This window comes from Aspergillus aculeatus (genome assembly GCF_001890905.1).
Source record: "Aspergillus aculeatus ATCC 16872 unplaced genomic scaffold ASPACscaffold_25, whole genome shotgun sequence".
Taxonomy (NCBI): Eukaryota; Fungi; Ascomycota; class Eurotiomycetes; order Eurotiales; family Aspergillaceae; genus Aspergillus; species Aspergillus aculeatus.
In genome coordinates, this window is record NW_017963000.1 from 6,305 (window position 1) to 33,353 (window position 27,049).

Here is a 27,049-nt window from a genome sequence, read left to right on the forward strand (position 1 = left end):
TTCAAGCTAGTAATCAATTATTGGAATTAACAGATGATGGAGGTCTGCCTTTCTGTAAATAATGACAATGGGAGTTAAATTTGAATACATAGAAAACAATACGCAATCTGACTAGATAAACAAGTGGAAGAGATGTGACTTTGGACAGGGGAATTGCTGGAACCTTTGCTTAAAAATGTGACCAGAGGTAGTGGCTCCGATTTTTTCAAATAAGAACACATCACGTATAACTAGCTGTCACATATGATTGACAAAGTGGGCTAGGTGGTCTCACGTCCAACAAGCAGTCCGCTAGTTGTCAACTCACTGTTCCTCCTTTGAGGACTGGTAGGCGTAAGGGGATCGGGCCCTTGGGCTTCCAATGCAGTGTCTCTATCAACTGGAACTACAGGCCTCATATGATGTCTTCCGGTGACAGCTTGAAGTGCTCCTCTCTTAATAGTCTCAATATGAGGCCTGTATTGGTCTCTAACCAAGGCCTTTTTCGCATTGAACTCTTCTTGCCATGAGTTGTCATGGCTGCGTTTATGAGGGAGAAGATCCCACTTCCCCAGACTATCCTCTTCATATGATGTCAAGTTGAGCCAGGCGTAAAGATCAATACGCCTCTCTGATCGTTGGCCATCCTCAATTCTGTCAGATGCATTATTTAGCCTCCACTGTGTTGGACCCGATCGCCTGAACTCCATGTCTAGCGGCCATTCGAAAACTATTGCTTGCAAGCGCGAGCCAATCCAACAACTGTATGCCGGCGAGATATTGTCGCCGATGAGGTTTCTGTGCCGCTGACCTAGGGTTGAGTCGTCACAGCCGAACTTCCAGGAAATAAGTATAGAGGAAGTAAGAATCAAAACAACACTGTACAACTGTGTAGCCAAGTTAGCCATGCCAATAGCAAGGACATGGACAGCAAACGAGGCCCAGCCTGCCCATTGAAAGAGACGGTAAAGCCAGTTCCGATATGGCCTAGGTTTCCTGACGAAAATCGGTACAATAAGGTTGTCGGGGATAAACATAGTAATGACCTTTGAATCTGGTGTAATTAGGAGAGTCTTTGCTATTCCTTCCGGGGATTCAACCGCTCGATCAACAGCGTTGCGATTCGCTTGCAGAACATATGCCCGAACAATGACTGAAACCATCAATGCGATCGCGTTGGCCAAGCCATACCAGTCTTTTGAAAGGACTGTCATGGCCAGTAGGAGTCCTAGCAGACAGATGGACAGAACACCGGATATGATTCGGTAGCACAACCAACTCTGAGGGTTGTTGCCAACATCCCAGTATACTATACTGCGTGTAGTTTCAAATTCCTGACATTGCACCCACCTTGAAAACCAGGGTGCCAGATCCGTGGTGTGCATACCTTTGGTCAGATTGTAGAATAGGAACGATGGATTCTTCTTTCTGAAGTGATCACTTGCAATGACAAAGCCTGCGAGTAATGGCATATACTCAAGCCATTTACTGGCGACCAAGCGCCCAACACTGGTATCTAGCGCCTCGGCACCTAGCAGGGAAAGGACACCAAGCGCATCGATGTGAAAAGGCTCCCAGCTCTGAAGAGTAATCCAGGGAAATCCCATGATATCGGCCAATTGGCATCTAGCGTAGTCTAATCCAAGATCACCACGGCCAATAGTACGGCTGACGAACCAGTAAACAGAATGCTTGAGATAAATTATACTGCGGAGTTCATTTCCAAACAGTATAGCTCTAACACTGATTTCCAGAGGGTATTGATATTTAAGATCCAGAATTCTGTAAAACAAATTGCAAGGTCTATCTATAGTTGATGGGTTATGCCTAACCACTATCTACTACAACCCTAATATCTATGACATGACTAAATGACATTCAGAAAAGGTTCGTATCGTGAAACATTAGGTTCCGCAATGCGGCAACATAGATGGTTCAAACTCTAACAAACAACAAAATTCATGATATCATGACTTGCTCTAGCCTTTATGTAGGTTTCTGTCAGGGGTCATAACCCTCTCTAAATAGCACACTTGCTGGAAGACCAACGGGCTTTCCATTGGTGCCTTTCTAGGGCCGTGACCCAATGGTCAAAGCAAGTGATATCAGTCCCTACTTGAGTTTGTGGTTTTTCAAATAATCCATGGGCGGGTTTCAAATATTTTAACTCAGTCCAGACCCAGGCGATTCCGTTGCCTAGGTTCTGGATTGACCTAAAGCCCATGAGTTAACAAGTCTAGACGCCGTTCGAAGAGGCACGTACAGGGTTGTGAGATAATACAGTGAAATGACATATTCTTGACATCATGTGAACTCGTATAATTTTGCGGTTCAGCATCAACCAGAATTCCCAGCATTGTAGTAGACATTTCCAGACCCATGGGCTGTGGAAGGATGTCCATGACCCGTGCATGTGTCCGGCGAGGTCTATGTTGACTTTAACTTCTTATACCACTGCAAAGTCCTCTATAGTTCGAATGTGGCGTTGGCTTATGTTTTTTTGTACACTGCGCGTTATCTGTCCGCAAGCACATCATGACTTTACAAAGCCAAAATCTGAAGACAGTGATCCATGATGGCCGCTTCTGCGAAATTTCTGAAGATGAACTGCTCTTGTTAGTCAAAGACGAGTTTCTTGACGAATTCAGAAAACTTCAACACGCCTACTCAGTCAAGGACCTAAGTGTTCCTAAGATTGACATCCCATCTCCATCATACCGACTATATGGCATGGAGTTCAACGAGGTGAACCGTACTTTAGTGGGGGTCTTGGCACTCCGCTGGATCCTGCAGAAGAACTATGCAACGTTTGTTGAGTGCCAACCTGAAGCCGTGCGGCTGCAACCTGAATCGTTCAAATGGATATGCAAAGTATTTGAAGAAGGTCTCGAGAGAGATACCGATCTGTATTCAATCATCGCATCTATGGTTATCAATGATCTTGGCAAAGTGCGCTATCTCGCGTTTGATTATCATGCGAAGACAGGAGTGGATATTTCAAAACAGAATCATGACATGATACTATACCGAGCAGCTGAAGCTGGGCTTGTTCCATCTTTAGAGCGGCTTCCAGAAGAGGACCAGAAAGATATCCTACTGGGAATCAAACTTGGTGCACAATTTAATTTTGGACAATTGGCCCAAGCAGAAAATGTACCTGCGTGCCTTTTCAGCCTGACAAAAATGAAAGACCACAATCGCGCCTTCAAGTTGCATTTTATGAAACAGATCCTTGATATTGCCGGAGCAGCTGGCCATCTCGATCATACTTGTGCACGAAAACTCATCGAGCCAGTCTTTCAGGCCTATAAAAATGTTCACTGTGTCGCCATGTGTATAATTGAGGGTACACTTGGGCTAAGAGAAGGCTACGACATCATACTCATTCGCAGGCTTGAGTTGTTGAAGCATAACGGCTTCAAAAAATCATTGGACGTAAACATTCCAGAAGAGAGAGCTCTTATCCGCCTATTCTGCATGGGCGGTGCAGCAAGTCTTGAGAATGCACAACTTTATTATGATGCATTTTATAGTATCTGCCACGCTACGCGGGCCGCACTGGTTGACGGACTCGATATTGATGGTTTGGTTGGGAAGCCCGCGGTCCTGCCTACATACATTCCTGCTATGCTTCGGCTGGCACTTAGCAATACGGTCGGAGATTCAAGAGAGGAGAGGCTCTTGGCTCTTGGTTCAATGTTGCGATACTTGACGAGAGTTCTTACCATAAGAGAAATGGACTTGGATAGGGTACCAGAGAAAGTTGTCGTGGTCGAAAGAGACGTGAGAAGTATGATAGAGGATGTTGTGGGAGGAGAAGATTTCAGGTGGAACCCAGGTGTACTGGACACAGTTTCTATCCCTGACAACGTGATCGCAATATTGGCTGACTAGTTTACTGACTTCCCTTTCGTGTCACGAACTAGGGTAATTTTCTTGGCTATATTAAGTATTGGACTGCAAGAATTCACGAAGGCATGAAGATACAGTGGCCGGCGAGGCTTCGAGATTTCAAACATTGAGTAACGGTTACCTAATCTTATCTTGATCGGCCCACGATCGACCGACCTCTCGATTTTGGACAACCTCTTCGCGGATGTTAGACAGACTCAGCTCTTAGCAAAAATCTCTTACCGCAGCCAGAGATCACAGAGATTAGGGCCTCCAAGTCAAGTTAGGAGTCTCAGACGAGCAACTTCACTCAAAAAGAAGCTGCGGGGTTGAAGTTTAACTACATAGGTGGGAGGAGGACTGGAAACCAAAGACGCATCCTGGAGGAATCTCTTTGCCTACCTATAAGTATATAGGTAGAATAGTTGAGCAGATAGTCGCAAGACATGAATACTACATCCATGGCCTGGACATCCAGCTGTAGAACACGTAAGCATCGATATGATGACGCCCTACCACGGAGGCTTCGAATTCACCGCGCAGGAGCACCGGCCACCCTCCGACTATGGAGCCAAGACCTTCCGATTGTGGGTCGCCCAAGAGCTGCACGTTGGGATTGAATTCGCATCCCAGGTAATGTTGGTCCACGAGATAAGAGAAGAGTCATGGTCCTCACGGTCAGGAGGAGGCGAGTCACGCTACTGAGGGCCGGCTGGGCCTAAAGATGGCTGCCAAGCTATTTGATGCGAAGTACCTTGACCCTTACGACCACCCACCCAGCTATGCGATTCACCAGTATATGCGAGAAAGTTCGGCCTACCGTTATCTGATCCGCCATGGCCTGGAGAAGCATATTCCAAGGTTCTATGGCTCGTGGTCTACGATGAGCGCGGACACCCAAGGTCGGCAGCGATCAGTCCGAATGGTCCTGACCGAGTACATCGAAGGGATGGATATGGCGCATCTGCGGCCGGCGGACTTCTCGGCAGCAGAACGCAAGAATCTGCTACAGCAGGTGGTAGAAGCCGAGACGCGCTTCTATGCCCTAGATTTGAGCCATGGCGACTTGTTCCCCCGGAATGTTATAGTGACTGAGACGCGGCGGGTTGTGATCATTGACTTCGGGCTGGCCTCGATTGGTCGCTCTGCCTCCGATATCTACGACTTCGGCGACCCCGATGATCTGCTAGATGGAAGATACATCAGCCCTATCGTGCGCTGGTGGCGGACCGAGGACGCGAACGACGAGTGGGCCTTGTCCGGTTGGATTACCTGGAGCTGGAATCGGTGGCTGGCCGACACTTGGACCAGCGATATTCCCGACATCACGCCGGCCATGCTGAAGTGGCTTCCGTATCCTGAGCGTCAGAAGCCTTTCTTCTATGACTTGTTCCATGGGTGTGATCGAACAGCGCCCAAGTGGTATGTTGCTTATAAAGACCGGACGCCTTTTTAGGTGTTCCTTTCCGGGTGTCATGGACAACCCTCATCTTATTATCCCGATTCAAAATACTGATGACCATTGCCATGATCATGTAGCAACTTCAGAAGAAATTTAAAGCCTGCTCTCAAAGGGCATTTCAGCATCATTTTGCATTAATCTACCATCACATTCTACCTCTTGGGGTGGCTGGGGGGGTTGGGTGGAAGAACCTTGTTCCAGATGGAAGCCCTCACTCAACCCCATTATTGTCCCATTCATTTGTCCTACTTGAGTATTGTGAACTAGCTAGCAACTGCGGGCCAAGAGTACTAATACCTTGATCTCTCGACTCAATGCCTGCAAGCATGATGATCCCCACCGTAAATGGAATGCGGCGTGGGGGTGCCAAGGAACAAGCAGCAGCATTGACCGACATTTCCCCGAATGCAGTCGATCCCTTCCCTTGACTGTGGACATCCATGCATGTACCAGAGTACTATTACAACCTATACATAAATACCCAGCAAGGCACTGCCTTCCCCCGCATCTTCTGCCACCCTCGATATCATCATCTCATCATCATGGTCGGGTCTATCCGTCCTGCCGTGGCCCTGGGCCTACCGACGCTGTGCGCTTTCGCGTCCATAGTTCAAGCGCAAACTACGTCGAGCTCACCAGGTGTGTGATTCCCTACCTAGTCACGCCCTACTAAATGCAATGCAATGATGCCAGCCTCGGAATATGAGCTGACTAACCAGCCATCGTCCAGCCATCGTCGCGGAGGGCACCACCTTTGCCCTCAATGGCGACCAGCTCTCCTACCGATTTCACGTCAACCACACCACCGGGGATTTAGTGTCCGACCATTTTGGAGGCCTCGTCACGGGTGCAATCCCTTCACCCCAGGAACCGGCCGTCAATGGGTGGGTGGGATTGCCCGGTCGCATCCGGCGCGAATTCCCCGACCAGGGCCGCGGCGATTTCCGCATTCCCGCCGTGCGCATTCGCCAGTCCCCCGGCTATACCGTCACCGATCTGCAGTACACCTCCCACGAGGTGGTCCAGGGCAAACATGCTCTACCGGGACTGCCGTCGACCTTTGGCAACGCAGAGGACGTGACCACGCTGGTCGTGCACCTGTACGACAACTATAGCTCCGTCGCGGCGGACTTGTCGTATTCCATCTTTCCCAAATACGACGCCGTGGTGAGGAGTGTCAACATCACCAACCAAGGCCCAGCCAATATCACCATCGAGGCTCTGGCTAGTCTAAGCATCGACTTTCCTTATGAAGATCTCGACATGATTAGTCTCCGGGGCGACTGGGCCCGAGAGGCACAGGTCCAGAGAAGGAAGGTCGATTATGGTGTCCAAGGGTGAGTCGCGCATCAGGGTTGGTGGTCATCATACTAAACGGAAGAATGATATCAGGTTTGGGAGTGACACTGGTTCCTCCTCCCATCTGCACAACCCCTTCCTCGCCATTGTCGACCCGTCCACGACCGAATCCCAGGGAGAGGCATGGGGCTTCAACCTCATCTACACCGGCTCTTTCTCAGCGGCAGTTGAAAAGGGCTCCCAGGGCTTTACTCGCGCATTGCTTGGATTCAACCCAGACCGGTTGTCCTGGGAGCTGGGTCCGGACGAGACCCTCACCTCCCCCGAGTGCGTTGCGATCTACTCCCAGGATGGTCTCGGAGGCATGTCTCGCAAATTCCACCGACTGTACCGCAATCATCTGATCAAGAGCAAGTTCGCCACGGCAGATCGTCCGATACTCCTCAATAGCTGGGAAGGCGTTTACTTTGACTACAATCAAACCAGCATCGAGACTCTCGCGGAAGAATCGGCGGCGCTGGGGATTCACCTCTTCGTCATGGACGATGGCTGGTTTGGCGACAAGTACCCCCGTGTATCCGACAATGCTGGATTGGGGGATTGGGTGCCCAACCCAGCTCGCTTTCCAGAGGGGTTGTCGCCCGTGGTGCAGGATATCACCAACTTCACCGTCAACGGGACCGACTCGAAACTACGCTTTGGCATCTGGGTGGAGCCCGAGATGGTCAATCCCAACTCCACGCTCTACCATGAACACCCCGACTGGGTTCTACACGCTGGACCTTACCCCCGAACGGAACGCCGCAACCAGCTCGTCCTGAATTTGGCCCTGCCGGAGGTGCAGAACTTTATCATCGACTTTATGACCAATTTGTTGCAGATTGACGGCATTTCCTACATCAAATGGGACAACAACCGCGGTTTTCATGAGACTCCCTCTCCATCCAATGACCACAAATACATGCTCGGGTTGTATCGCGTATTCGATACCCTGACCAACCGCTTTCCCGACGTTCTCTGGGAAGGATGCGCCTCGGGCGGCGGTCGCTTCGACGCCGGAATGCTGCAGTACTTCCCCCAGATCTGGACCTCCGACAATACTGATGGTGTGGACCGCATCACCATCCAATTTGGGACCTCGCTGGCCTATCCACCATCGGCAATGGGCGCACACCTCTCCGCCGTCCCCAATGCCCAAACGGGCCGGACGGTCCCTTTCACCTTTCGCGCGCACGTTGCCATGATGGGTGGTTCCTTTGGTCTGGAACTCGATCCAGCAACCGTGCAGGATGACGCCACGGTTCCGGAGCTGCTTGCGCTGGCCCAAAAGGTCAACCCCTTGGTTCTGACGGGGGACCTGTACCGCTTGCGACTACCAGAGGACTCGCAGTGGCCTGCTGCACTGTTTGTCTCGGAGGACGGAGCTCAAGCTGTATTGTTTTACTTTCAGCTCAGGCCAAATGTCAATCATGCGGCGCCGTGGGTGAGGCTGCAGGGACTCGATCCGGCGGCGGAGTATACGGTGGATGGGAACGAGAGGTATTCGGGGGCCACGTTGATGAATATGGGGTTGCAATTTACTTTCGAGACGGAGTACGGTAGTCAGGTGGTTTTCTTGGCGAAGCAATGAGGGTTGCTGGCATGATGAGATCATTACTCACTAATTATCTTAACGATTGCTGCCTTTTGTCTACAGACCTTCCAAACCAGTATTGCATTAAGGCGAATGGTTTGCCTAAAGGCTGACAAGATATTGTTCCATGTGGGTCATGTGTGCGCTCTAGATCATAAGCAGAAATGTGTTTCAGTCACTTCGGCTGGACTGAGCATAATACTGGCCTGTAGTGTATACTTTTCATGGATTGGGTGGAGGCAAAAACACGCCTGAAAGTGGAAGAGTCCCTTCGACTGCCTTGGGCCGGGGCCCCTTTCTATGTACTGTACCTAAGGCACTACATGAAAGTCTTCCACGCGATTCATTTTCCCTTCCAACACTTCCGTTTCTCGTTATCATAGGGGGCCCTATTGAGGAGGTCCCGCGTCATCGCCTGGGTCATGGGGCTGGTCCTCGTCGCGGCCAGATCGGATAGGCTTCTCATACTCGGTGATCGTCATGGCATACTGCTTGTCAATCAGGTCTGCACAGACTTCAATCAGCTTGCCATCTCCGAAACGGACGATTCCCCGCAGAGATTCCGCCAGTCCGTGGCACCGAATCCGCATCCAAGTCAGGAAATCCTGCATTTCATGGCAAAATTGAGCCGCGCATAGTTCCCCTTTCTGTACTCGTTGATCAGTCCCGTTCCTCGTCCTCACCAGCGCGCGCCAAGGCGTCAGCGTACCTCATTCGAAATAACCTTGAGCAAGTGGCCAAACACTGGCTTCATGGGCAGGGCTTTTTTGGTCAGCTTGGTACTGCGGATGGGGTCCAGAACCTCCAGGGCGTCTGCCTCAGCCGTGGCCTGGGTCACGATGTTCTCGATGTCCTGGGTCAATTGCCGGGTGGTCTGTAGGGTCTCGGGCGTGATTTGCGACATCTCGAGGGTTCGGTCAAGCTTGATGCCAGCGAATCCAAGTCTCTGCAATGTCTTGACGAGGGGGAGGAATCCTCCGCTGGGTGGAACCCCATCGTCGAAGTCGGGGTCGCTTGGTTCGCCCGGCAAAGCGAGAACGGAGCTGAACAAGGTAGACACCAAAGTCAAGAGAGTGAGGATCAGATGCTGCATGATCATTTTGACGGCGACCCAGACTTAGTTCGTGTAGAAGAGCGATGATACCGACAGGAAATGTCATTCGATCCACCCGTCATGGATGATATATAGTGGTCTTCGTACGGACTTACCCGATCCATGGACATCAATCTATCGGTCCGGAGTTTCCCAGGAGAGCAACATGGAACACGAAGCCCATGGCTCTCGATGACCGATCTACTTTGAACGGGACATGTGTCACTACTGACGGATAGCCCCTCCAGCTGAGACACGTTGTGCTGATTTCATACACGGCTTGCTGCAGCACTTCGGTAGCACACGCGGTACACGGGGACCGGATATAGGATCATTTCTATTGCACTATCTCAAGCGTGATACATCCATCGTTCAAGGGAGTTCCCATTGAGAATTCAAAGTCATTCAAAATCATCATGGCATCAGCGAAAAGGATTCGGGGTCTCCCCCCAGGGACCCACGCCCGGTCCTTTAAAGAGCCTACCAGCTTTCCATACATGGGTGATCACTTGATTGTCTTGCAAGATTCGGATGTCTTCCAGGGGATTTTCTTCGAGTGCAATCACATCTGCTTCATACCCCTCCTTCAGCTGGCCCGTCAAGGGAGCCTGTGGACCGATGCACAGCGGGGCATTGGCCGTGGCAGCCTTGATGGCTTGGAGGGGCGTCATGCCTGCCTTCTCGACGGCCAGCTGTAGCTCTAACGCCGTGGGCCCCCCGGGGGCAGTGTCGGTACCCAGGGCAATGGTGACACCGGCCTTGACCGCTCCTTGGTAGGCTTTCAAATGCGAGTCCGCCAGTACTTGCAATTTTCGCCACGACTCTTTGGGTAGTCCTTCTCCATTGTTGGCCAGGGCCACCTCAGTCACCGTCCGGGTGGCCACGTACAAGACGCGTTTCTCTTTCATCAGCTCAAAGACCTCCTCGTCCGCCTCGGACACATGCTCTAGACTCTTGCAGCCCGCGCGAATGGCCGCCAGAATGCCCGCTTTCCCATGCACATGGGCGGAGACGATGCGGTCCTGGCGTGCGGCTTCCTCCACCATGACTTTCAGCTCCTCGGGGGAGAATTGCGCGCATTTGGGGTTATCGTCCCGGGACATGACCCCGCCAGAGGCCATGACTTTGATCACCTTCGCCCCCCGACGGAGTTGCAGCCGCACGGCGCGTCGAGCCTCCTCGACCCCGTCCACGATGCACACAGGCCCTGCCCCCCAGTGGCCGGGGCGCGGACTCTGTGCCCCGAAATTTCCCAGCACCTCCCCGGCGGGCAGGCCGAAGATATCCCCATGACCGGCCGTCTGGCTGATCGCCGCCCCGGCCCCATAGACGTTGGGCCCAACGATCGAGTCATCCTCAATCGCCCGGGCGATCTCGCACCCATACCCGGCCATATCGCGGTAAGAGGTATAGCCACTCTGCAGGGCTTCCCAGCAGCCCCGAGCCAGTCGGGCGCCGGAGGAGGCCGGGTGAGTGGCGAGAAACGCCGTATAGTCATTGTAGTACTGGTCCTCGCCCCCGAAGTGCATGTGGCAGTCCCACAGACCGGGCATTAGGACGACTACGTTGTGGCTCGTGTGCGGTCCGCGCAGGTATCTCTTGGGGATATCGGCTTGCCGGCCTACAAAAGCAATGATTTTGTCAATGATTACCAAGGCCGCATTTTCCAGGGGATTTCCGTCTCCAGGGATTAGGATACTGGCGTTCACAATGGTGACTCGAGGCTGATCGATGGCTCCTCCTTCGGGAGACCGCCGATGGACGTTCATGGAGATTGCGGTCGGTCGCATCGTATAGGCTGAAGCCAGCGCCGCTGAGCCGGTGGGTCGCCGAACCATATTCACGGATGTGACTTGGATAGGGTCATTTACAAGGGACTAACAAGCTCCTGGGTGGAGGGAGGGGGGAGGGGGGGAATTGTCCTGGCTCCGGTCACCACCACGTCACGTGATTTGGTTTCCGGACTGCCGTCGGAGGTCCGGAGACCCTCTCCCAAGCTGGTTCTCGCCAAGATAAAATGACAAATCAGGAATAAGTTAACTAATTACTGTACACCGGCAGGGATGCAGTCTGGAGAACGAGGCGCGTAAACTGTGGTATGCATCGTTTGAGAGAACTACTATTCCCACCCCCGAGCATTGAGGAACTGCTCATGTAACCGGGCGGAAATAAATATTCGCACTCTGGAAGCCGGTTCAGATGCAGGAGATATTTGACATGCTTGCTCAAGTTTGCGACAAACAGACAAGACATTCTCTACAGTTTCGCCCTCTCCTGGGAATTCAATTCACGACGAACGGGTCCGCCTCGACTGCCGTCTCCCAAGAAGACATCATCGCGCGTGGCGTAATCGGTTCGAAATCTCCATTTCTGCGCCAGATCCTTCGGCAGCCCCTTTCTCAACGCCAGCGACAGGTACTCACCCAGGACGGGGAGGAACTTGAATCCACTAGTGGAGATGGTCAGTCTAAACCTCATTCCTTGATGATTTTCTTGCTTGTGTAGTCCTTACTGTCCACTGCCCGCTCCCCCAATAAACAGATTCTTGTAGTCAGGGTGGTAGTCCATGATGAAGTCCCCGGTGGGCGTGTCGGTGTACCAACACAAGGCCAGCTTCTCGAAGGGTCGATCGGCCAATTCGGGGAGAATCTCGCGCAGTCCGTCGCGCAGCCGAACCTCCCCATCGGCGGGCACGAAGTTGCGGCGCTCGCGGGGCGGAATCAAGGGGGGCGCCGAGACATTCGTCTGGTTGGAGAGGACCTCCTCCTGGCCCGGCGTGCGGGTGTAGCCCCATCCGTGGACGGCGAATTTGAGGATGCCCGTCTCCTCATGAGGGGGGAAATTGAACCACCCCGTGGAGAAGTTGGCATACATGGGGAGATCCTTGTACTTCACCAGTTCCTCCGGGGTCAGGCGCAGATAGGCAACGACCTGTCCGGTGGTCAGGGTGGAATTATACATGGGGACCAGGCTCGAGGCCCAGGCCCCGGCCGTGAGGAGGAAGCAGTCGCCCTCGATTGGACTGCCGACCAGAGTCCGCACGGCCTTGATCTCTTGGGCGGCATCGGTCTCGAGTCCGACCACCGTTCCTCTGCGACCGCACACAAATGAGACTCCCAGCTCGAGACAGTCGTCCCGGATCTGACTGATGGCCTTGTTGGCATCGGCCCAGCCGGCCTGGGTGTTGAGATAGCCATTGAACGGGGGAGCCGCCAACGCGCCACTGAGAACGGGGTGGATCTGCTTGGTGGCGTGGACATCGTCGAGCCTGGTGAAGGGCAACTGCCGGCGGGTTAGGGCTGCGGTGGTGCTGGCAATCCAGGCCTGGCCGTGGGCACTGGTGTTGCCCGTCAGGATGAAGGGGGCGGGATAGAAGATGCCCTGGTACTTGGGCTTGGTCCACTCCAGATAGGCCTGATGCGAGATCCGCAGATAGTCATCGTCTGCATAGTCGAAGCGGATCATGCGTGAAATGTCGGAGCTGGAGCCATCGGCCACGGGGGGCATCGAGCGATCCAGCACCAGCACCTGGCGATATCCCTCCAACGCCAGTTGACGGGCGGCCGCCAGACCAAACACGCCCGCCCCTACAATGACAATGCGACTGTCTTTGTTGTTCATGGTGGTGATAGATTCACGGAGGAGAACTGCCAGATGTTACCTCATTGATGTCAGACTTGTTTGAATTTTTCATTTTTGCCTCCCCCACATTATGAGGAGAATTCCCCCATGGTTCTGTCCCGACTGGTTCTGATTCCCCCGTCGGCTGTTGTGTTGCCCCCACTTCCCCACCCGCTTTTGCCGACCGACCGATCGATCCGCCCTCCATAAGAACGGGAAGACTGCATCTATATTCAGAGACGATGGACGGAGTATATAGTAAGTAATATGCTCCAGTACTGCCAGGATCGTGGCCCCCATCAGCAATAGCAATTATCTTAGCTCGAGCTAGCTTAGTGCAGCGATCAACAACACTTTCGTGGCCTCCTCAGCAGTGAGCACTTCTCCCGACGAGGGGCCTGGTCCGATGTCGGGCCCGCAAATTAGAGCCCATGGTCAACCACCAGGTTAAGGATCAACTGCGTTCATCGCGGGGGACGAGCCGCTTCTCTCCCCCATCGACGTAGCGGAGGACAAGCCAGAGTGACGTTGAGGACCTGCTTGGGCGATGGGTAAGTGTCAGTCCGGTTGAGGACCGAGGACCCGGACGAGGACTGGGCAAAATCGGATAGAAGTGGGAATTGTCAAGTGATGTAAGGTTGCAGTAATCAGGTGGAGTAGTCAGTCAATTGTCCTCGCAAGAGGAAATCAATACGAATAAAATCTACAGTGTATTATGGTACGCTCTGCTACATCCTTTTGTGTACTCAACTTGTACGGCGGCGGCTGTGGCTTGCTAATCTATGCTTTGCATAAATCTGTGCTTACGGAGTATGCATAACCTGTAGTTACCTGTGGTTATTGGAAGGAACTTGTGCAATTGTTACTGAGCTCGACCGGCTCGTCTGCCAAAGCGCCGCTGGCAAATAGTTCGTCAACACTGGCTTGGTTAGTTTACACTTTGTGGCAATTGATACAACAGTGTAAAGAGACAAAATGAGATTCAGCTATGAAACCAGCGCATGCCTCCAGCTAATTGGCCTTTCTTTTGTCCCCCATTCTCACTACCTTATTCATGCTAGCAGCTACAGTTGACATGGCATGCAGCCAGCAATTCCACGCATATAGCAGCGGATTATATGGGCTTTAATGGTGCCATGTCCTAGTCCAGGCTTTGCCTACTAGGACGAGCAACTGCCCTCCTGCTCCTCCGACCAGGGTTGCCACTGGGGCGCACTTCCCTCTTCCCAACCCCCAGTCGGCCAGGACTTGACGGAGGAGGTCTTGGAGTGACCCTGAGTGGCAAGAGTGGTCCGTTGACCGGCTGCGGTAGCCCAGCTGGGAGCCTGGCTGGTGGAACTGGAAGCGGCCACCTTGGCCTCTGTAGCGACAGCAGTAACGGAACTGACGACGGCCGTGTGAGCAACGCTGCTCTCTGCAACAGCTGCTGCTGCAGCGGTGGTCTCCACGAAGACAGCAGCCGCGGCTTGAGTAGTAGAGACACTAGCAACCGTGCTGGAAGCAGCAGCAGCAGCAGCACTCGACGAGCTGCTGGAGCTGGAGCTGGAGCTGGAGCTGCCGCTAGGCGTCATGCAGGCAAAGCTAATCTGCTTGGTGAACTTGGAAGAGTCGGCCTCATACACCACCACGGACAGATCCCAGTCCATGTTCACATACGGCCAGCAAATGCGACCGTCGGACATGGTCACCATGTCACCGGCGATGTAGACATCGGTGCTGGAGAAAGCGTCCCCCACCTTCTGCCCACTCGCATCCACCTGCTGGAAGTAGGTGCCGGCGAATTTGCCCTGGCAGCCCATGGCAATGTAGTCACAGGTCGGATCGGAAATCTCCTCCCAGGTGATCAGGGCCGAGCTGTTCCCAAAGGTTGCGGTATGGGCGTTGGAGCAGTCGTTGGAGCCCGAGGTAACCCAGGTCACTTGGCTGTCCCCATCCTCGGCGCCCACGGTCGAGGTCGCCTGGGCGCCCACCTTGGTGTATTTGTCGGAGAAGAGCGCCAGGGCGACGTTGCGGGGGTTGGTGCGATTGTTGACGTTGGTGTATCCATCGCCCATCCAGCTGTTCTCCGTCACATCGATCGCACCCCGCGACACCCAAGTGAAGATGTAGCGGCTGCTGTCGGCAAAGCGCGCCAGGCCGCTGTAGCTGCCGGACATGCCACCCATGGGCTCGCCCGAGGCCCCGTTGGTAGTGTTTTCGTTGGAGATCTTGACCCCGTTGTTGGTCATGCCCTGCGTCTGGGTGTTCAGCCAGATGGCACCCTGGTCCTCCGCACAGATACTGGCGAAGGGAGGCTCATCGGCCGCTTCGAAGGCAATGCCAGTGTTGTGACTGCAGCCCCAGGCGCTGGAGGCCCCACTGATGTCTAACAAAGTTCCGTTGGTGGCCACGTACTCGATACTGTCGCCGTAGTGGCCCTCGGCCCAGCCGGAGTAGTCACTGACCACAAAGTAGGCTCCGTACATCCCCGCCTCTTCTGAGTAGACCAAGTCGCCGTTCATATCCACCGCCTCGGCCAGACCATCGGAGGCGTGCACGTCGGGGCCCCCGAGCCAGGTCTTCCAGGTCTGTTTGCCATTGGTGTAGCGGTGCAGGACAGGGACGGGGGTGTCGCTGGGGGGCGCGTTGGTGGTGCCGGAGGGCATCACCTCGTTGGTCAACAGAGCGAAGCCGTCATCGTGGGCAACGAGACCACCCGCTGCCGTGCGTATTAGCTTGCATGTATCTTATGTAGAGCAACCAGACCCGAGGCACCAGAATGGCTTACCTTCCTTACCACCGCTGACCGTCACGGAAGTGCCCGTGGCCTTGAAAGTGGTGGGGTCCAGCTCGGTGACATGGACGTCGGTTCCGCTCGAATCGAGGTAGGCCAAATAGGCCGTCTTGCCGTTGGGAGAAACCGCAAAAGGAGTCCGACGGTGATGCGCCAAACTAGTCCAGTAAGCGGCTTCGATCGGGTTGAAGGAGTTGTCGAGTGCCAGCACATCGACATGAGTTTCGAGGTTGGATGCGGTCAAGCCGGCAGAGGCGCCCAGCGCCGCAGAAAGCAAAGAAAGAGTGAAAAGCCCACGCATCATGGAGGGCGGTAGTTGGTGAAGCTGCTGTCTGCACAAGGAGTTGACAGGGGTCTCACCGTGTGGGATCCTGGGCTAGATATACTTGCGGGAACTCTGCAATCCCTGATCCACCCAGCCGGGTGACCCTGGAAGGGTGCAATGCCGAGTGTGGTGTCAGGGTCTGTCGGAAATTAGCATTGATGGTTCAGGGTCGTTAATACCTGATATTCTGTTTTCCCATTGGCTCTTGTGGAGTAAATTGACGTGGGTGGAGTCTTGGTTGAGACCTTAAATGGGTATAAGAGGGGGAAATGAGGTTTCATTTTAATTCTGCAGCCCGGCCTCGTCCCAGCCCTAAACCAAGACATACTCTTTCGACCACCAGACTAGAATGGGCGGTAATTGGAATCTGTTTCAACGAGCCGCACACTCGAAATGATTTTAGTATTGTTAGTAGTGCCCATGGGGGATTCTCCTGAAGCTGTCACGCAGGACTGTCAAGCGCCGTGTGGCCGCGATGAAACACCCGCTGACTACAACTGAGACACGGCGATTCATGGCATTTCTCGGCGCCTCTCCTTTTTTTTCTCCTTCTTTTGTCCTTTGTCCCCTTCTTTCTTTCCCGTCCTGCTCGCCCGGTATACCCTGATGTGGTCAGATTGGAACTCAGAGCTTAAGGTTAAGGTTGCTGCGGATCAGCATGAGATCAGCAGTAGACGTGGTAACTTACTTCCTGGGCGTACTGTACCGTATGTACCGTAGTACACCCTCCATGTCTGATGTGACACTTGATCTGAAACGCAATGGCAGAACAGTCAACACCATCCGCTGCTATTGCTGGGACACTAGCCATCAGGAGAGCATTCCGATCTTTGTAGGCATGTGTGCCTTTGTGCCTGATCAGGCCGCAGCATGCTCGGCGTTGTTGGTGCCTGAGGCGACGGTGGCCTCGGGAAGATCCGACTTGGCAATGGCGATCAGTGTAACCATCGAAACCATCGAAACCATCGATACAATCGATCTCGATTCACTTCCTTCCTCAGTACTGTATGGTTCGAATGGAATTTAAGACCAAAAACCCATTAAAGCAGCTGAAGTGAACGGACTGGTTCCTCCAAAGATTCTGCGAGGTTCCCCTCCGCTTCGCCTCCCACCAACAACAGCCAACCTCGGTCGTGCTCCACCCGGAAAAAGTCACTCCAGGCGAGGATGACGCGGCAGGCAACAAAGTTTTTATCCTCTGGACAAAGGCTCAGCCACATGGCCCATAGTCAGTCAGGTCAGGCACGAGTACTCGAGTAAACATACTAGTACTAGACTAAGGCTGGCCAAGCTTTTTTCGACTGGTTCCACGACGTCACTCCCTCCAATCTTTCCATTATATCCCGTCAACGCCCACCCCCGCCAAAGTATCTCAACCCGACCCATACCACGCTCACAATGAGGCGGTTGTTTCTGCTCGTTCTGCTGGCGTTCACGCTCCTGGTCAGTGCCAAATCGACCACTTCCGACCGAACCACCATTAGCACCACCTCATCGGCCTCGACTGGCTCGGACATTCTCGTGGTGGTTACCTCCGCCTCGGAGGTGGTACCCACTGGCAGTTATCTCAGCTACACTACCACTATCACACTGGCCCAGAATGGATCGCTGTCGACGACTGCAGTTGCCAGTACGGTGAGCAACTCCATGATCAGCAATGACACAGCGACAGCAACAGGCACGACTACTACGACCGACACAGCAGTTCAGCTCAGCGGCACGCGGGTCATGACCAGCAGCAGCACCGCCACGGCCACCACGGGTGCCAACTCACAGCCTTGCAATGGCTACGCCGAATTCTGCGAAAGGAAATATTCCAACATCACGATGGTGACCGCTCACAACAGTCCCTTTGTGAAGAAGAACAATGTCGCCGCCAATCAGGCATACCCGGTCCGCACTCAGCTCGATGACGGCGTACGCATGGGTCAGTTCCCCATCCCTCGTTGCACACTACGCCTTCACTCACTGTCAGGCAGTCTCCTTCGAAGCACATTACTATCAGGATGACATCTACCTCTGTCATACCTCGTGCGAATTGCTGAACATGGGCACCCTGGAGAGCTACCTCACCAACGTCACCGACTGGGTCAAAGAGAATCCCTATGACGTGGTGACGGTGTTGATTGTTAATTCCGACTACGTGGATCCTTCCAACTTCACGGCTCCCATCCAGAATTCTGGCTTGATTGACTATGTTTACGAACCGTGGAAAATCCCGATGAATGTCAGCGACTGGCCGACCCTGTCAGAAATGATTCTGGCCGAGAAGCGCGTGGTCGTGTTCATGGACTATCAGGCCGATCAGAGCTCGATCCCGTACATTCTCGACGAGTTCAGCCAGATGTGGGAGACCCCCTTTTCCCCTCTCAACGCTTCATTTCCTTGCACGGTGCAGCGACCACCGGGGATCACCACGGCGGAGGCGGAGGAGCGGATGTATATGATTAATCACAACCTCGATATTGAAGTGATGCTGGAGGGGATTGAGATTCTGATCCCAGATACCGCGCAACTGAACACCACCAATGCTGTATCCGGGTTCGGCAGTCTGGGGCTAATGGCCAACAATTGCCGGGGTAAGTTTGGGACTTGAATCATCCTGCGGTGCACTCATGATGACACTGACATGGGATATGTATTGTGGCAGCCAAATGGGATCGTCCCCCCAACTTTCTTCTAGTCGATTACTACAATGATGGCAACTTTCCCGGATCAGTATTCGAGGTTGCGGCCCGATTGAACAATGTCACGTATAATGGTAAGTGCTGTGGAGCTACGAGTGCGGCTGCGCACCGGGTCAGGGCTGCAGGTGTAGGGATTTTGGTGCTGATGTTCTGGGCCGGAGTGGCTTTTGTATGAGATTTGCTACAATAATCAACTTGGTAAACCTTTTCAACACGAGAGAGATTCAAACTATCAGCTGATCCGCCTATGCCTTCTCCATTCGTCCTTCAATCTCCTTGTTAGAAATCAGGGAATGAATGTGTTTTCGGCAACGTCCGACTAGACCCCAGCCTCTCTTCCCCATGGCTCGAGTTCGCTCATCCAGCCACCGTTCTGCCTTGGTGCACACTAACTCCCAGATATTTCTCGAATCTTGACATCGTCCCTGCAGGTGTTCAATCGCTAGAACTGTGGCAAGAAGCGAACCGTCGTCGCAGTGTGGAAACGTTTGACTCGGCTGAATGCCGGCCTGCTGCCACCAACGCACAAGCTGCCTACGCATCATGGATTCGTCCAGCTCCAACACCTCGAAAAGCTCTGGTGACCATTGCCAGCTTCCGTCAAAGATCTGCAAGTCAATCACGCAATATATCCGTCGCCGTGATGCGCTTGGGAAAGTCGCAGAGCGGGGCACTGGCACGAGAGGACTGCCACCGCCTCGTAGGGTGGGTATCTCGCCACCTCTCGCACCTGCTGGCCCTCCCCCTCTTCCTCCCCCTCTTCCTCCCCCTCTTGTGCCACCTCGTACACCACCTCTGGCACCACCTCTGGCACCACCCCTCGGAATCCCCAGTGAACCACCTCTCCAACCACTCAACATAGCATAACACATGGAGGAACCAGGTAAGACATGACCCATAGATGAGTCTGGACCCATGTCCGGTTGGTGTGGGAGAGTCACCACGACAGTTGAACCAGATGACGAGCATTCTCCCGATAGAAGAGCGCCTTCATCGACTGCCATGAAAGACGTGTGGTGGCCCGAGAGCTGGTACTGGAGACCCAGACGTTTACATTCCTGTATAGCTAGCCTTGACTGAGTCACGCAATTGTAGAGCTGATCATGCTTGTCCTTGGCACGGGCGACCCATCCGTCAGACTCTTCCAAATCGGTGATTATCCTGCGGGCTGCAAGCTGGTGAATAGTCTCGCCACAACCCATGTCTTCCACGGCAATGTCAAGTGTCAGTGGACCATGTTTGGAGGAAGCACGGATAGTCAGCGAGCGTGGAGCTCGAGCCGATGTGAGAAGAAGGTAGACCGTGGTGCGAATGAACGGGTAGAGGGTTGGAAGGTGCTGTGGAGCTTGAATGATACTCGGAGGCTGCACAACTGGAGGCTCGCTCGATGTGATATCAGTGTCATAGTCCCTCGAGTTGGGGTTGAAGAGCAGGATAGGTCTCCGAGGGGATGGTTCTGGGGTGGTGGTGGTGGTGGTGGTGGTGTCTGGCTCCTGCACCGGCTCCCGCTCTTCATGATTAACCACCTCGAGACCAGCATTCGGCTCATCGTCGTTGACAGTCAAAGAATAATCATAAATGTGCGGACTCAGAGCCCCCTTGAGCATACGCACGACAGTGCAGTCCAGCTCCTCATGAAGCACGACCGACTGGGCAATCCCATCACCAGCACGGGCGATACCGTTCACAAGGGCATGAGAAGCAGAGAGGCCGATGCCCAAGGCGAAGAAGCGAGCTGTGTGGTTAGCCGCAGTGGCGCGGATAAAGTCGCACAGCTCTTGCTGTTGGTGAATTTGTCCATCGGTGAGAATCAGAACCTCCAGCTCCCGTCCCTTCAGGCGACGCTTCACAGTTGCTTGGACAGCAGCCGTCATCTCCGTGCATCCCATGTCTGCATCCAGGCAGTCTACCAGAGCCAGTGATTTCTGCAGACTGGGGCCATCGTAGGCCCGACTGCGAGCCCAGAGAAACTGGTGCTGGGTCCCGAAAGAGCAGATGTTGAGATAGGTGCCCACGGGCACCGACTTCAGAAAGACCCGGAGAGCAGACTTTAAAGTTGAGACCTTGTCCCACATGCTGCCACTACGGTCAATCAGGAAAACCACTTCCGGGTCGGACGCAGGGATGTGAAACCGGGGTACAAGGGTAGCCATCATGGCACGCTGGTTGGGGAGGGTGGGATGACATTCGATCAAAGCCCGAGGAACATCTGTCTTATCGGCTTTGATCACCAGGACAAAGTCTCGCTCCAATATGGGGCTTCCACTGGCGACATGCAGCGTTGCGAAGGCACAGTTCTTTGCGAATTCGGTACATTCCTCGGGGGTGGATGAAGCCCGGCCCAGTCTGACACGGATGGGATGGCTGGGTGACTGAACCATCCGAATTGCGCTTTCATTCTCCATGACAACGTCTACAACTATTTCGAGGCCTTGCGTGTCTGTTGGGGTGATCAGAGTAGACACGACCTGATCCACCCTATACCCATAGCGAGGTGCAATGCCATTTGGCAAGGTGTATCGAATGCCCTCGTTTTGCGCGTCGGTCTTCAGCTCCCCCACAGCAGTGATGCTCACTGTGATGGTCTCCCGAGGAGGGACATTGCCCAGCCGCAGTAGAAAGATGTCCGAGTCTTGACTGGACTGGTCAAGCACACCAGCTGAGGCGCCACGCGAGACGGCGGTTTGATAGTCTTGGCCAGCTTGTTCTTTGGTCTTGACCTCGCTGCGCAAGACTCGATCGCCCACCTGGCATCGAAATCCGACGACACTAACCCCGTCGAAGAATGGAAACCGATAGCAGACCTCGTGAAGCACCCTAGGTCCCGGGTTTTTGAATGTCTGGGTCAGAGTTGTGCGCGAGGTGGTGGCTCGTAGGACTGCGTGGGCTTGAAGGCCAACCTGTGGAATATACCCCCAGGCGTAAGTATCGCGCTCAAAATAGCAACAACCGCAGATTTTCTTCATTGCGCTATGGTGTATCCAAGCGGCGTGGCTGGTAACGAAGCCTGTGCCGATTTAACTGGTTTGGTAGTATGGACGTGGTTCGCGTGGGCGTCTTCCATTTATGTATCAATATTGCCTGCTAAGGCGGGGATACTGACTCATTCAGAGGCCACATCTGTCCCCTTGGTTAATGGGTAACGGTGAACATAACAAGACTCGCACTCCATGGTAAATGCTTTGCTACCCAAGGTAGCTGACACCGGAACACGCCTCCGATCACAGCCATTATGTCATTTCCAGCGGGTTGAGTGACTCATGCACATAGCCTTACTACCTTACTAGCTTCAGATGATCAGAAAACGACAATCCGCTGCTCTGGACCGGGCGAACCGAATCCAGGTTACATCGGGACTCAACTTTGTTTCCCAGTATGTCTTCAAAAAGGCCAGCACGCGGTCGCGGTCCAGCCGGCCACTGATCCGCATCACGGCCAGCATTGCACGTTCCACCGTCGCCTGTTTGGCGGGACATCCTCTGCACTCAGTGCCAGCGATGAAAAGTGGCCAGACCAGATCCTGGGCAAACGACGTGCTGTGGGCCAGACAAGAGATGTGGTCCAGCACTGCATCACGCGATATGAAAATGCACGGTTCTTCGGCGGAACTATCCCCTAGGACCCGATGACTATATATCAAGCACGCATGGTAGTACATGGAGGAGAGATGGTCGAAATCTCGCTGTGCGTCAGCCGACCGAAATTGAATACGCTGGCTGAGCAGCAAGGTCCTGGATTTCGCCGCATCGATCTCCTCCATGATACCCTCCAGTGTGGGCAGGATAGCGTCGGGGTTCCCAGCGTGGTTCTCCCGCTCAGCACGAGTGACAGTCTGCATGACTTGAACAAAGTCGCTGAATACGGTTAACGTATCGTAGGTTTGAATTGTTTTCGAGATGTCCTCCGAAGGGTCGAAAGTCGTCAGCCCCATGAACACTGAAGAATAGTAGTACTCATAGAGCAGAAAGACATCCACTTGGTCTTCCACATTGCGACGAGCGACGACCTGGGACATCCATTGGATGACCGCGCGCGCCCCTTGAATGTGTACTCGCCAACGCGCATCTTCTGCCGTCAGCAGCTCCACGTTGTACAGAAGCAGAATTGCGGCGAGAATATATCGTGCTTGGTGGGTATGCCCGGGCGACCCCAAGCCGTTTCGTGGCAGCATGTCCAGCTGCTGTCCGAGCAACGACAGGGTCTTGCTTTTATAGTCCAACGAAGCCGCCTGCAGGCGGCGCAGGCGGTGCCCACTCTCATAGCGAAGGATCAAGTCTTCCGAAGCCATTGCGAGAACAGAGTAGAGGACTACCGGAGACGAATGCGTCAATTGCATGACGATGTTTCGCCAGGGGTTGTCGGGCCCATCCACCCATGCAAGCCTTGTCGCGACATGCTGGTCAAAATGAGCTAGCAAGTGGGACAAGAGGGCTTCTGCCGGACTCTCTAATTGAATGTAGATCTCCGATCCCGTCAGCTCCGCATTCTGCAGCTGAGAGTGATGCGGAGTGCGACATTCCCTGAGCTCTTCTTCCCCGTTCTCATTTTTCTTGGGCACGGGAATTGCCTGGCCGCTTAGTTTGCCTCGACTGGCCACCCCTTGGACCCATTTGAACACCGGCCCATAGCCTGGACAGTCATAATTACGCGAGATGCATTTCCGGCACTTGGGCAAACTCCGGTCACATCGGATTCGTCGGGACTTGCACTTGGAACAGTCTGGAGGTCCGCCTTTTGTGGTTAGTGTGGCTGGAGGGGAAGATGCCAGCTGCGGGAGACTGACCTTTGTCGGAAGCAGTGCTTGGGGGTAAATGGCTAAAGACGCCTAGCATCAGGCGGAATGCAGGAGATGGGTTTCGATCAATCTGAGGAATATCTAGCTAGTTAGTCGGTTGGTTGTCAATACCAGGTTGACGACAAGGTCGCACGCTCAAATTTTTGCTGGGTCATGTGACCCACACGGGATCGGGCGGGGTTATTGTGCATTCTGTCTATTTTGTATATCTCATGGTCCCAGCAACAATACTGCACTTAGTAGGTGAATAAGAAGTGATAGAATGTGGTGAATCTTATCAACGTCATAAGTTAAAGATAGCTAATGAATACTTCTGACGAGATCCAGTGCATGAGCATTGCCTACCCCACTACCGCCGTCTGGGTGATCCCATTTAACAAGTAGCCCTGTTCCTCCCACCCTTGCAGCGCCATCCCAAACAATCGACTTTGTTCATCGCGTGAAGATGCCCCATGAGTCTTGCCACGGCGGACCCGCGAGCTGTCACACTCCACCAGCGTGATTTCGTCATCCTCCGGAGCGGCGGTCATCTCATACGTGCGATACTCGGTGTTGGCCCAGCCCGTCCCTTCGTACACACAACTGTCTTCCCAATCCTCAGTCAGGAAGTGTAAGAAGGCCCCATGGGTGACTACCACCACCTCCTTTTCTGGCCTCTCATAGAGCCACCGCCGGGCGGCACGAGCCCGCTCCTGAATCGCTTCTCTAGTGGGCTTGTATCGTCCGTCCTAGATATGATAGGCATCCAAAGTCAGCCCCAACGGGTCTCTCTGGCACCCATCGGGTGTACTGTACTGCTGTTCTACTCACCTTGCTCGTCCACCCGTCCTCCACATGGCTCCAATCTATGTGAACGCCCAACTCCTCCGTTTTCGCTTGAAGTGCGGTCACTTCACTTCCAATGTCGCAGGGGAAGCTGCTGATCTCCTGGAGATCCGGCAGAGCCACCAACCTGGAGTCTGGGAGACGATCGAACAGCGGCTGGAAGCTCTCCACTGCGGTAGCGATGGCACGATGCATGGGCGACGATACGACAAGTTCAACGCGGGAATGCGAGGGGAAATGCTCTCTGAGCTTGGAGCACTGCTCCCTGCCCTTCTCGGTCAGAGGCGGGTCCACGAGAGACCAGTAGGCCATGCCGAGATTATGCAAGCCCTAGAGTTGATTGTCGGTCAAGTCAGGAATGGGGGAAGCCGATGGCCATGAATCGCACCTCTGCGTGGCGGACCAAATGCAGTCTGGGAGCCATGGCCAAGTGTGGAAACCCGTGATGGTGGAATTGCCTTCCAAATCGAGCTGTAAAAATAGGCGGACAAACAGACAGCAGGCTGGCAGATGGGGGGAATGGAGAGGGAGACTCAACGAGAACCGAATTCCAAGGGAAGGGCAGGGCAGGGCAGGGCAATGCTTCTGTTATGGAGAGGAGAAGGGGCGCTGGCGGCCTGAAGAAGCGGGCGCCGTTCAGGCATCGACGGTGGAGCTGCAAACGATGCAAAAGCTTATTTTTACAGCTTGGCTGCCCTTTCGGGCTTAGTCTGGCTGCCACCCACTATAACCCTGGACGTTGTCAGTTATACGTTGATGGTTGATGGCATCAATATCTTATTTATAGGACCATTGGTCCATTGGATCATTGGACCATTGTGGCTTCGAATTCTTCTCAAGCACCCCTCTCACTGTGAATCTCTTCCATTATCAACTTCAATATATCGACCGAGATGGCCGAACCACGTCTCCGCTTAGACACTCCCACTTCGCATGTTATCTTCATCCACCCGGATCGGGGATCCTATACTCTGCCTCTGTCTGGGTTGCTCTGGATCTCACCTGATTCTGTCACGAAGGACATCCAAGCCCCTTCCGAGATCACTATCAGTCTTCTACGAATAGTGGCAATTGAGGCCAAGGGGTCAGCTCGCAGAATCACAGGGGATCACCGGCGATATTCTCTCCCATTTAAGCGTCGGATGATATCACCAAGAACAGCTCCGACGACAGCTCAGACATACTGCGAGACCGTGCTCAAGTGTAACCTCTGGTCCTCGCCGAATGTGCTCGCCACATCTCAGAGCGCAAGTACAGATACTAGTTTCAAGTGTCTCCAGTTCCCCTTTTGTGTACCAGTGCCGGATAGCCTTCCTGCTACGACTACCACAGCCCTGGGAACCATCAGCTACGCGATGAAGGCCACGGTAACTCTGGCCTCCGGGGAGTCAGAAACTCTATACAGACCGTTAGGGATCTTCTATCGCCTCGTACAAAGCGCATATCTCACAACCAAACACATTCGGAGGTTTCCCCAGTCTCCACTAACATTCGACATCAGCATCACACAACGACAACCCAGTCACAACACACCTAGGGCTCAGTTCTCCGTGTCGCTGCTGGTCCGGAATCTCTATGCGCTCGGAGACCGAGCGGGAGAAGCGACATATGTGATAGTCAACGCAGTTAAGTGGGAAGTGGGAGAAGAAGCTGTCCTTACAGAGATCTCCAACGGCGACGGGCAGACAAGCCTCAGTCCTGGTCAGAGGTCGACGCGTGCCCTAAGTTACGGAGAGGTCAAGATCCCGTTGTCAACCAGCAACCACCGACAGTCAAATTCACCGGGTCAGACGGATGATCGGGCTCATATCCAATTCGACATTACGATACCACCAGCCATCAATGCTGTGGATGACCTGGACCAAGAGTCCCATTGTCCGAGTCGTGGATGGCTTCATCCGAGTGAGGTCTCCAAGACCCCAGCCATCACCGTCGACCATCACCTCAAGATTGAAGTTATCACGGGCGAGGATATTGTCAATGACCGAACTAATCGTGTATTGGATCGAAGGACTTCGGTCAGGTCCTACGGGGCGATCTTTCCACTCCGTATCCATCAGCTAGCTAGCAGCAGTGACAAGTTGCACAGCGACCGGTTCGGCGATGAGCTCCCAGCATTCGAAGTGGCTCAATCGCTTTCGCCGCCCAGCTATGAGGCAGGGTTACAGGCGGCCTTGTAAAGACTCTGGTGGGGGGACGAGTACTAATTCTAGCAGGCATTGGTCGATCTCATAGTCATACACTTGAATACATAACGCTTCCTCCACTCCTCCGCTGCCAATCAGACAATCCAGCACAGTCCATCCGTGGATAATGCCTGCTTATATAAGCTATGCCACTATTAAGTTATGCACGGTCTTAGCACGCCGGACTATGAGGTGGGGGATGCCAGGTGGTGATGCAGCAAGCCCCCCAAATAGGCATTTAGTCCGTACGAATGACTCCACCGAGCTTGCTGCCTGGCAGTGCCTGCAGAATCCCGCAGAATCACCCAATGTGACAGTCGGAGATGCTTGCAGAAAACGGTCTACCGTCCCCGTGGGCAATTTATGCGGCAGAGCCGGCACGGAGGATGAAGCACGGCGAAACCAACGCTTTCCCCACGTGCTTGGCCGATCAGGTACCCTAATCAATCCCCTCATCAATACCATCCCAACTCCAGCCCC

At 53.7% G+C, this 27,049-nt stretch overlaps 13 protein-coding genes across 13 annotated transcripts; 5 read left to right on the forward strand and 8 right to left on the reverse strand.

Moving 5' to 3' along the window:
- Nucleotides 1-303: 303 nt before the first annotated feature.
- Nucleotides 304-1,586, reverse strand: ASPACDRAFT_55617 (uncharacterized protein; the record flags this gene model as incomplete). Its single annotated transcript, XM_020203026.1, has 3 exons — nucleotides 304-372; nucleotides 474-1,366; nucleotides 1,421-1,586. 3 exons carry the CDS (start codon nucleotides 1,584-1,586, stop codon nucleotides 304-306), a joined length of 1,128 nt encoding a protein of 375 aa, XP_020051035.1.
- A 928-nt stretch (nucleotides 1,587-2,514) lies between these two features.
- ASPACDRAFT_1877286 (uncharacterized protein) lies at nucleotides 2,515-3,873 on the forward strand (the record flags this gene model as incomplete). Its single annotated transcript, XM_020198097.1, has 1 exon — nucleotides 2,515-3,873. One exon carries the CDS (start codon nucleotides 2,515-2,517, stop codon nucleotides 3,871-3,873), a length of 1,359 nt encoding a protein of 452 aa, XP_020051036.1.
- A 721-nt stretch (nucleotides 3,874-4,594) lies between these two features.
- On the forward strand, nucleotides 4,595-5,326 carry ASPACDRAFT_64977 (uncharacterized protein; the record flags this gene model as incomplete). The annotated part of the gene is made up of 1 exon (XM_020204060.1): nucleotides 4,595-5,326. One exon carries the CDS (start codon nucleotides 4,595-4,597, stop codon nucleotides 5,324-5,326), a length of 732 nt encoding a protein of 243 aa, XP_020051037.1.
- Nucleotides 5,327-5,866: 540 nt separating this feature from the next.
- ASPACDRAFT_82438 (alpha-galactosidase) lies at nucleotides 5,867-8,553 on the forward strand. The gene is made up of 3 exons (XM_020206092.1): nucleotides 5,867-5,971; nucleotides 6,063-6,669; nucleotides 6,725-8,553. Exons 1-3 carry the CDS (start codon nucleotides 5,875-5,877, stop codon nucleotides 8,259-8,261), a joined length of 2,241 nt encoding a protein of 746 aa, XP_020051038.1. The 5' UTR covers nucleotides 5,867-5,874; the 3' UTR covers nucleotides 8,262-8,553.
- Nucleotides 8,554-8,649: 96 nt separating this feature from the next.
- Nucleotides 8,650-9,363, reverse strand: ASPACDRAFT_1860717 (uncharacterized protein; the record flags this gene model as incomplete). The annotated part of the gene is made up of 2 exons (XM_020197766.1): nucleotides 8,650-8,911; nucleotides 8,974-9,363. The coding sequence occupies 2 exons, from the start codon at nucleotides 9,361-9,363 to the stop codon at nucleotides 8,654-8,656; spliced, it is 648 nt and encodes a 215-aa protein (XP_020051039.1). The 3' UTR covers nucleotides 8,650-8,653.
- Nucleotides 9,364-9,630: 267 nt separating this feature from the next.
- On the reverse strand, nucleotides 9,631-11,262 carry ASPACDRAFT_128005 (uncharacterized protein). The gene has a single exon (XM_020197095.1). It carries the CDS (start codon nucleotides 11,193-11,195, stop codon nucleotides 9,780-9,782), a length of 1,416 nt encoding a protein of 471 aa, XP_020051040.1. The 5' UTR covers nucleotides 11,196-11,262; the 3' UTR covers nucleotides 9,631-9,779.
- A 176-nt stretch (nucleotides 11,263-11,438) lies between these two features.
- ASPACDRAFT_1908798 (uncharacterized protein) lies at nucleotides 11,439-13,148 on the reverse strand. Its single transcript, XM_020198869.1, has 2 exons — nucleotides 11,870-13,148; nucleotides 11,439-11,806 (listed from the first exon to the last, which is right to left on the reverse strand). The coding sequence occupies exons 1-2, from the start codon at nucleotides 12,976-12,978 to the stop codon at nucleotides 11,614-11,616; spliced, it is 1,302 nt and encodes a 433-aa protein (XP_020051041.1). The 5' UTR covers nucleotides 12,979-13,148; the 3' UTR covers nucleotides 11,439-11,613.
- A 1,152-nt stretch (nucleotides 13,149-14,300) lies between these two features.
- Nucleotides 14,301-16,052, reverse strand: ASPACDRAFT_3856 (uncharacterized protein; the record flags this gene model as incomplete). The annotated part of the gene is made up of 2 exons (XM_020200463.1): nucleotides 14,301-15,676; nucleotides 15,746-16,052. Coding segments are annotated over 2 exons (1,683 nt in total), but the record flags the coding sequence as incomplete, so codon positions are not given.
- A 1,416-nt stretch (nucleotides 16,053-17,468) lies between these two features.
- Nucleotides 17,469-18,878, forward strand: ASPACDRAFT_5634 (PI-PLC domain-containing protein; the record flags this gene model as incomplete). Its single annotated transcript, XM_020203117.1, has 3 exons — nucleotides 17,469-18,003; nucleotides 18,056-18,655; nucleotides 18,727-18,878. Coding segments are annotated over 3 exons (1,287 nt in total), but the record flags the coding sequence as incomplete, so codon positions are not given.
- Nucleotides 18,879-19,008: 130 nt separating this feature from the next.
- On the reverse strand, nucleotides 19,009-21,729 carry ASPACDRAFT_64984 (VIT and vWA domain-containing protein; the record flags this gene model as incomplete). Its single annotated transcript, XM_020204061.1, has 1 exon — nucleotides 19,009-21,729. The coding sequence occupies one exon, from the start codon at nucleotides 21,727-21,729 to the stop codon at nucleotides 19,009-19,011; it is 2,721 nt and encodes a 906-aa protein (XP_020051044.1).
- Nucleotides 21,730-22,052: 323 nt separating this feature from the next.
- ASPACDRAFT_55624 (Zn(II)2Cys6 transcription factor) lies at nucleotides 22,053-23,595 on the reverse strand (the record flags this gene model as incomplete). The annotated part of the gene is made up of 2 exons (XM_020203027.1): nucleotides 22,053-23,482; nucleotides 23,547-23,595. 2 exons carry the CDS (start codon nucleotides 23,593-23,595, stop codon nucleotides 22,053-22,055), a joined length of 1,479 nt encoding a protein of 492 aa, XP_020051045.1.
- Nucleotides 23,596-23,879: 284 nt separating this feature from the next.
- On the reverse strand, nucleotides 23,880-25,210 carry ASPACDRAFT_1877310 (histidine phosphatase family protein). The gene is made up of 3 exons (XM_020198098.1): nucleotides 24,772-25,210; nucleotides 24,369-24,713; nucleotides 23,880-24,286 (listed from the first exon to the last, which is right to left on the reverse strand). Exons 1-3 carry the CDS (start codon nucleotides 24,805-24,807, stop codon nucleotides 23,900-23,902), a joined length of 768 nt encoding a protein of 255 aa, XP_020051046.1. The 5' UTR covers nucleotides 24,808-25,210; the 3' UTR covers nucleotides 23,880-23,899.
- Nucleotides 25,211-25,276: 66 nt separating this feature from the next.
- ASPACDRAFT_1892227 (uncharacterized protein) lies at nucleotides 25,277-26,790 on the forward strand (the record flags this gene model as incomplete). Its single annotated transcript, XM_020198661.1, has 1 exon — nucleotides 25,277-26,790. One exon carries the CDS (start codon nucleotides 25,277-25,279, stop codon nucleotides 26,561-26,563), a length of 1,287 nt encoding a protein of 428 aa, XP_020051047.1. The 3' UTR covers nucleotides 26,564-26,790.
- Between the last annotated feature and the right edge of the window lie 259 nt (nucleotides 26,791-27,049).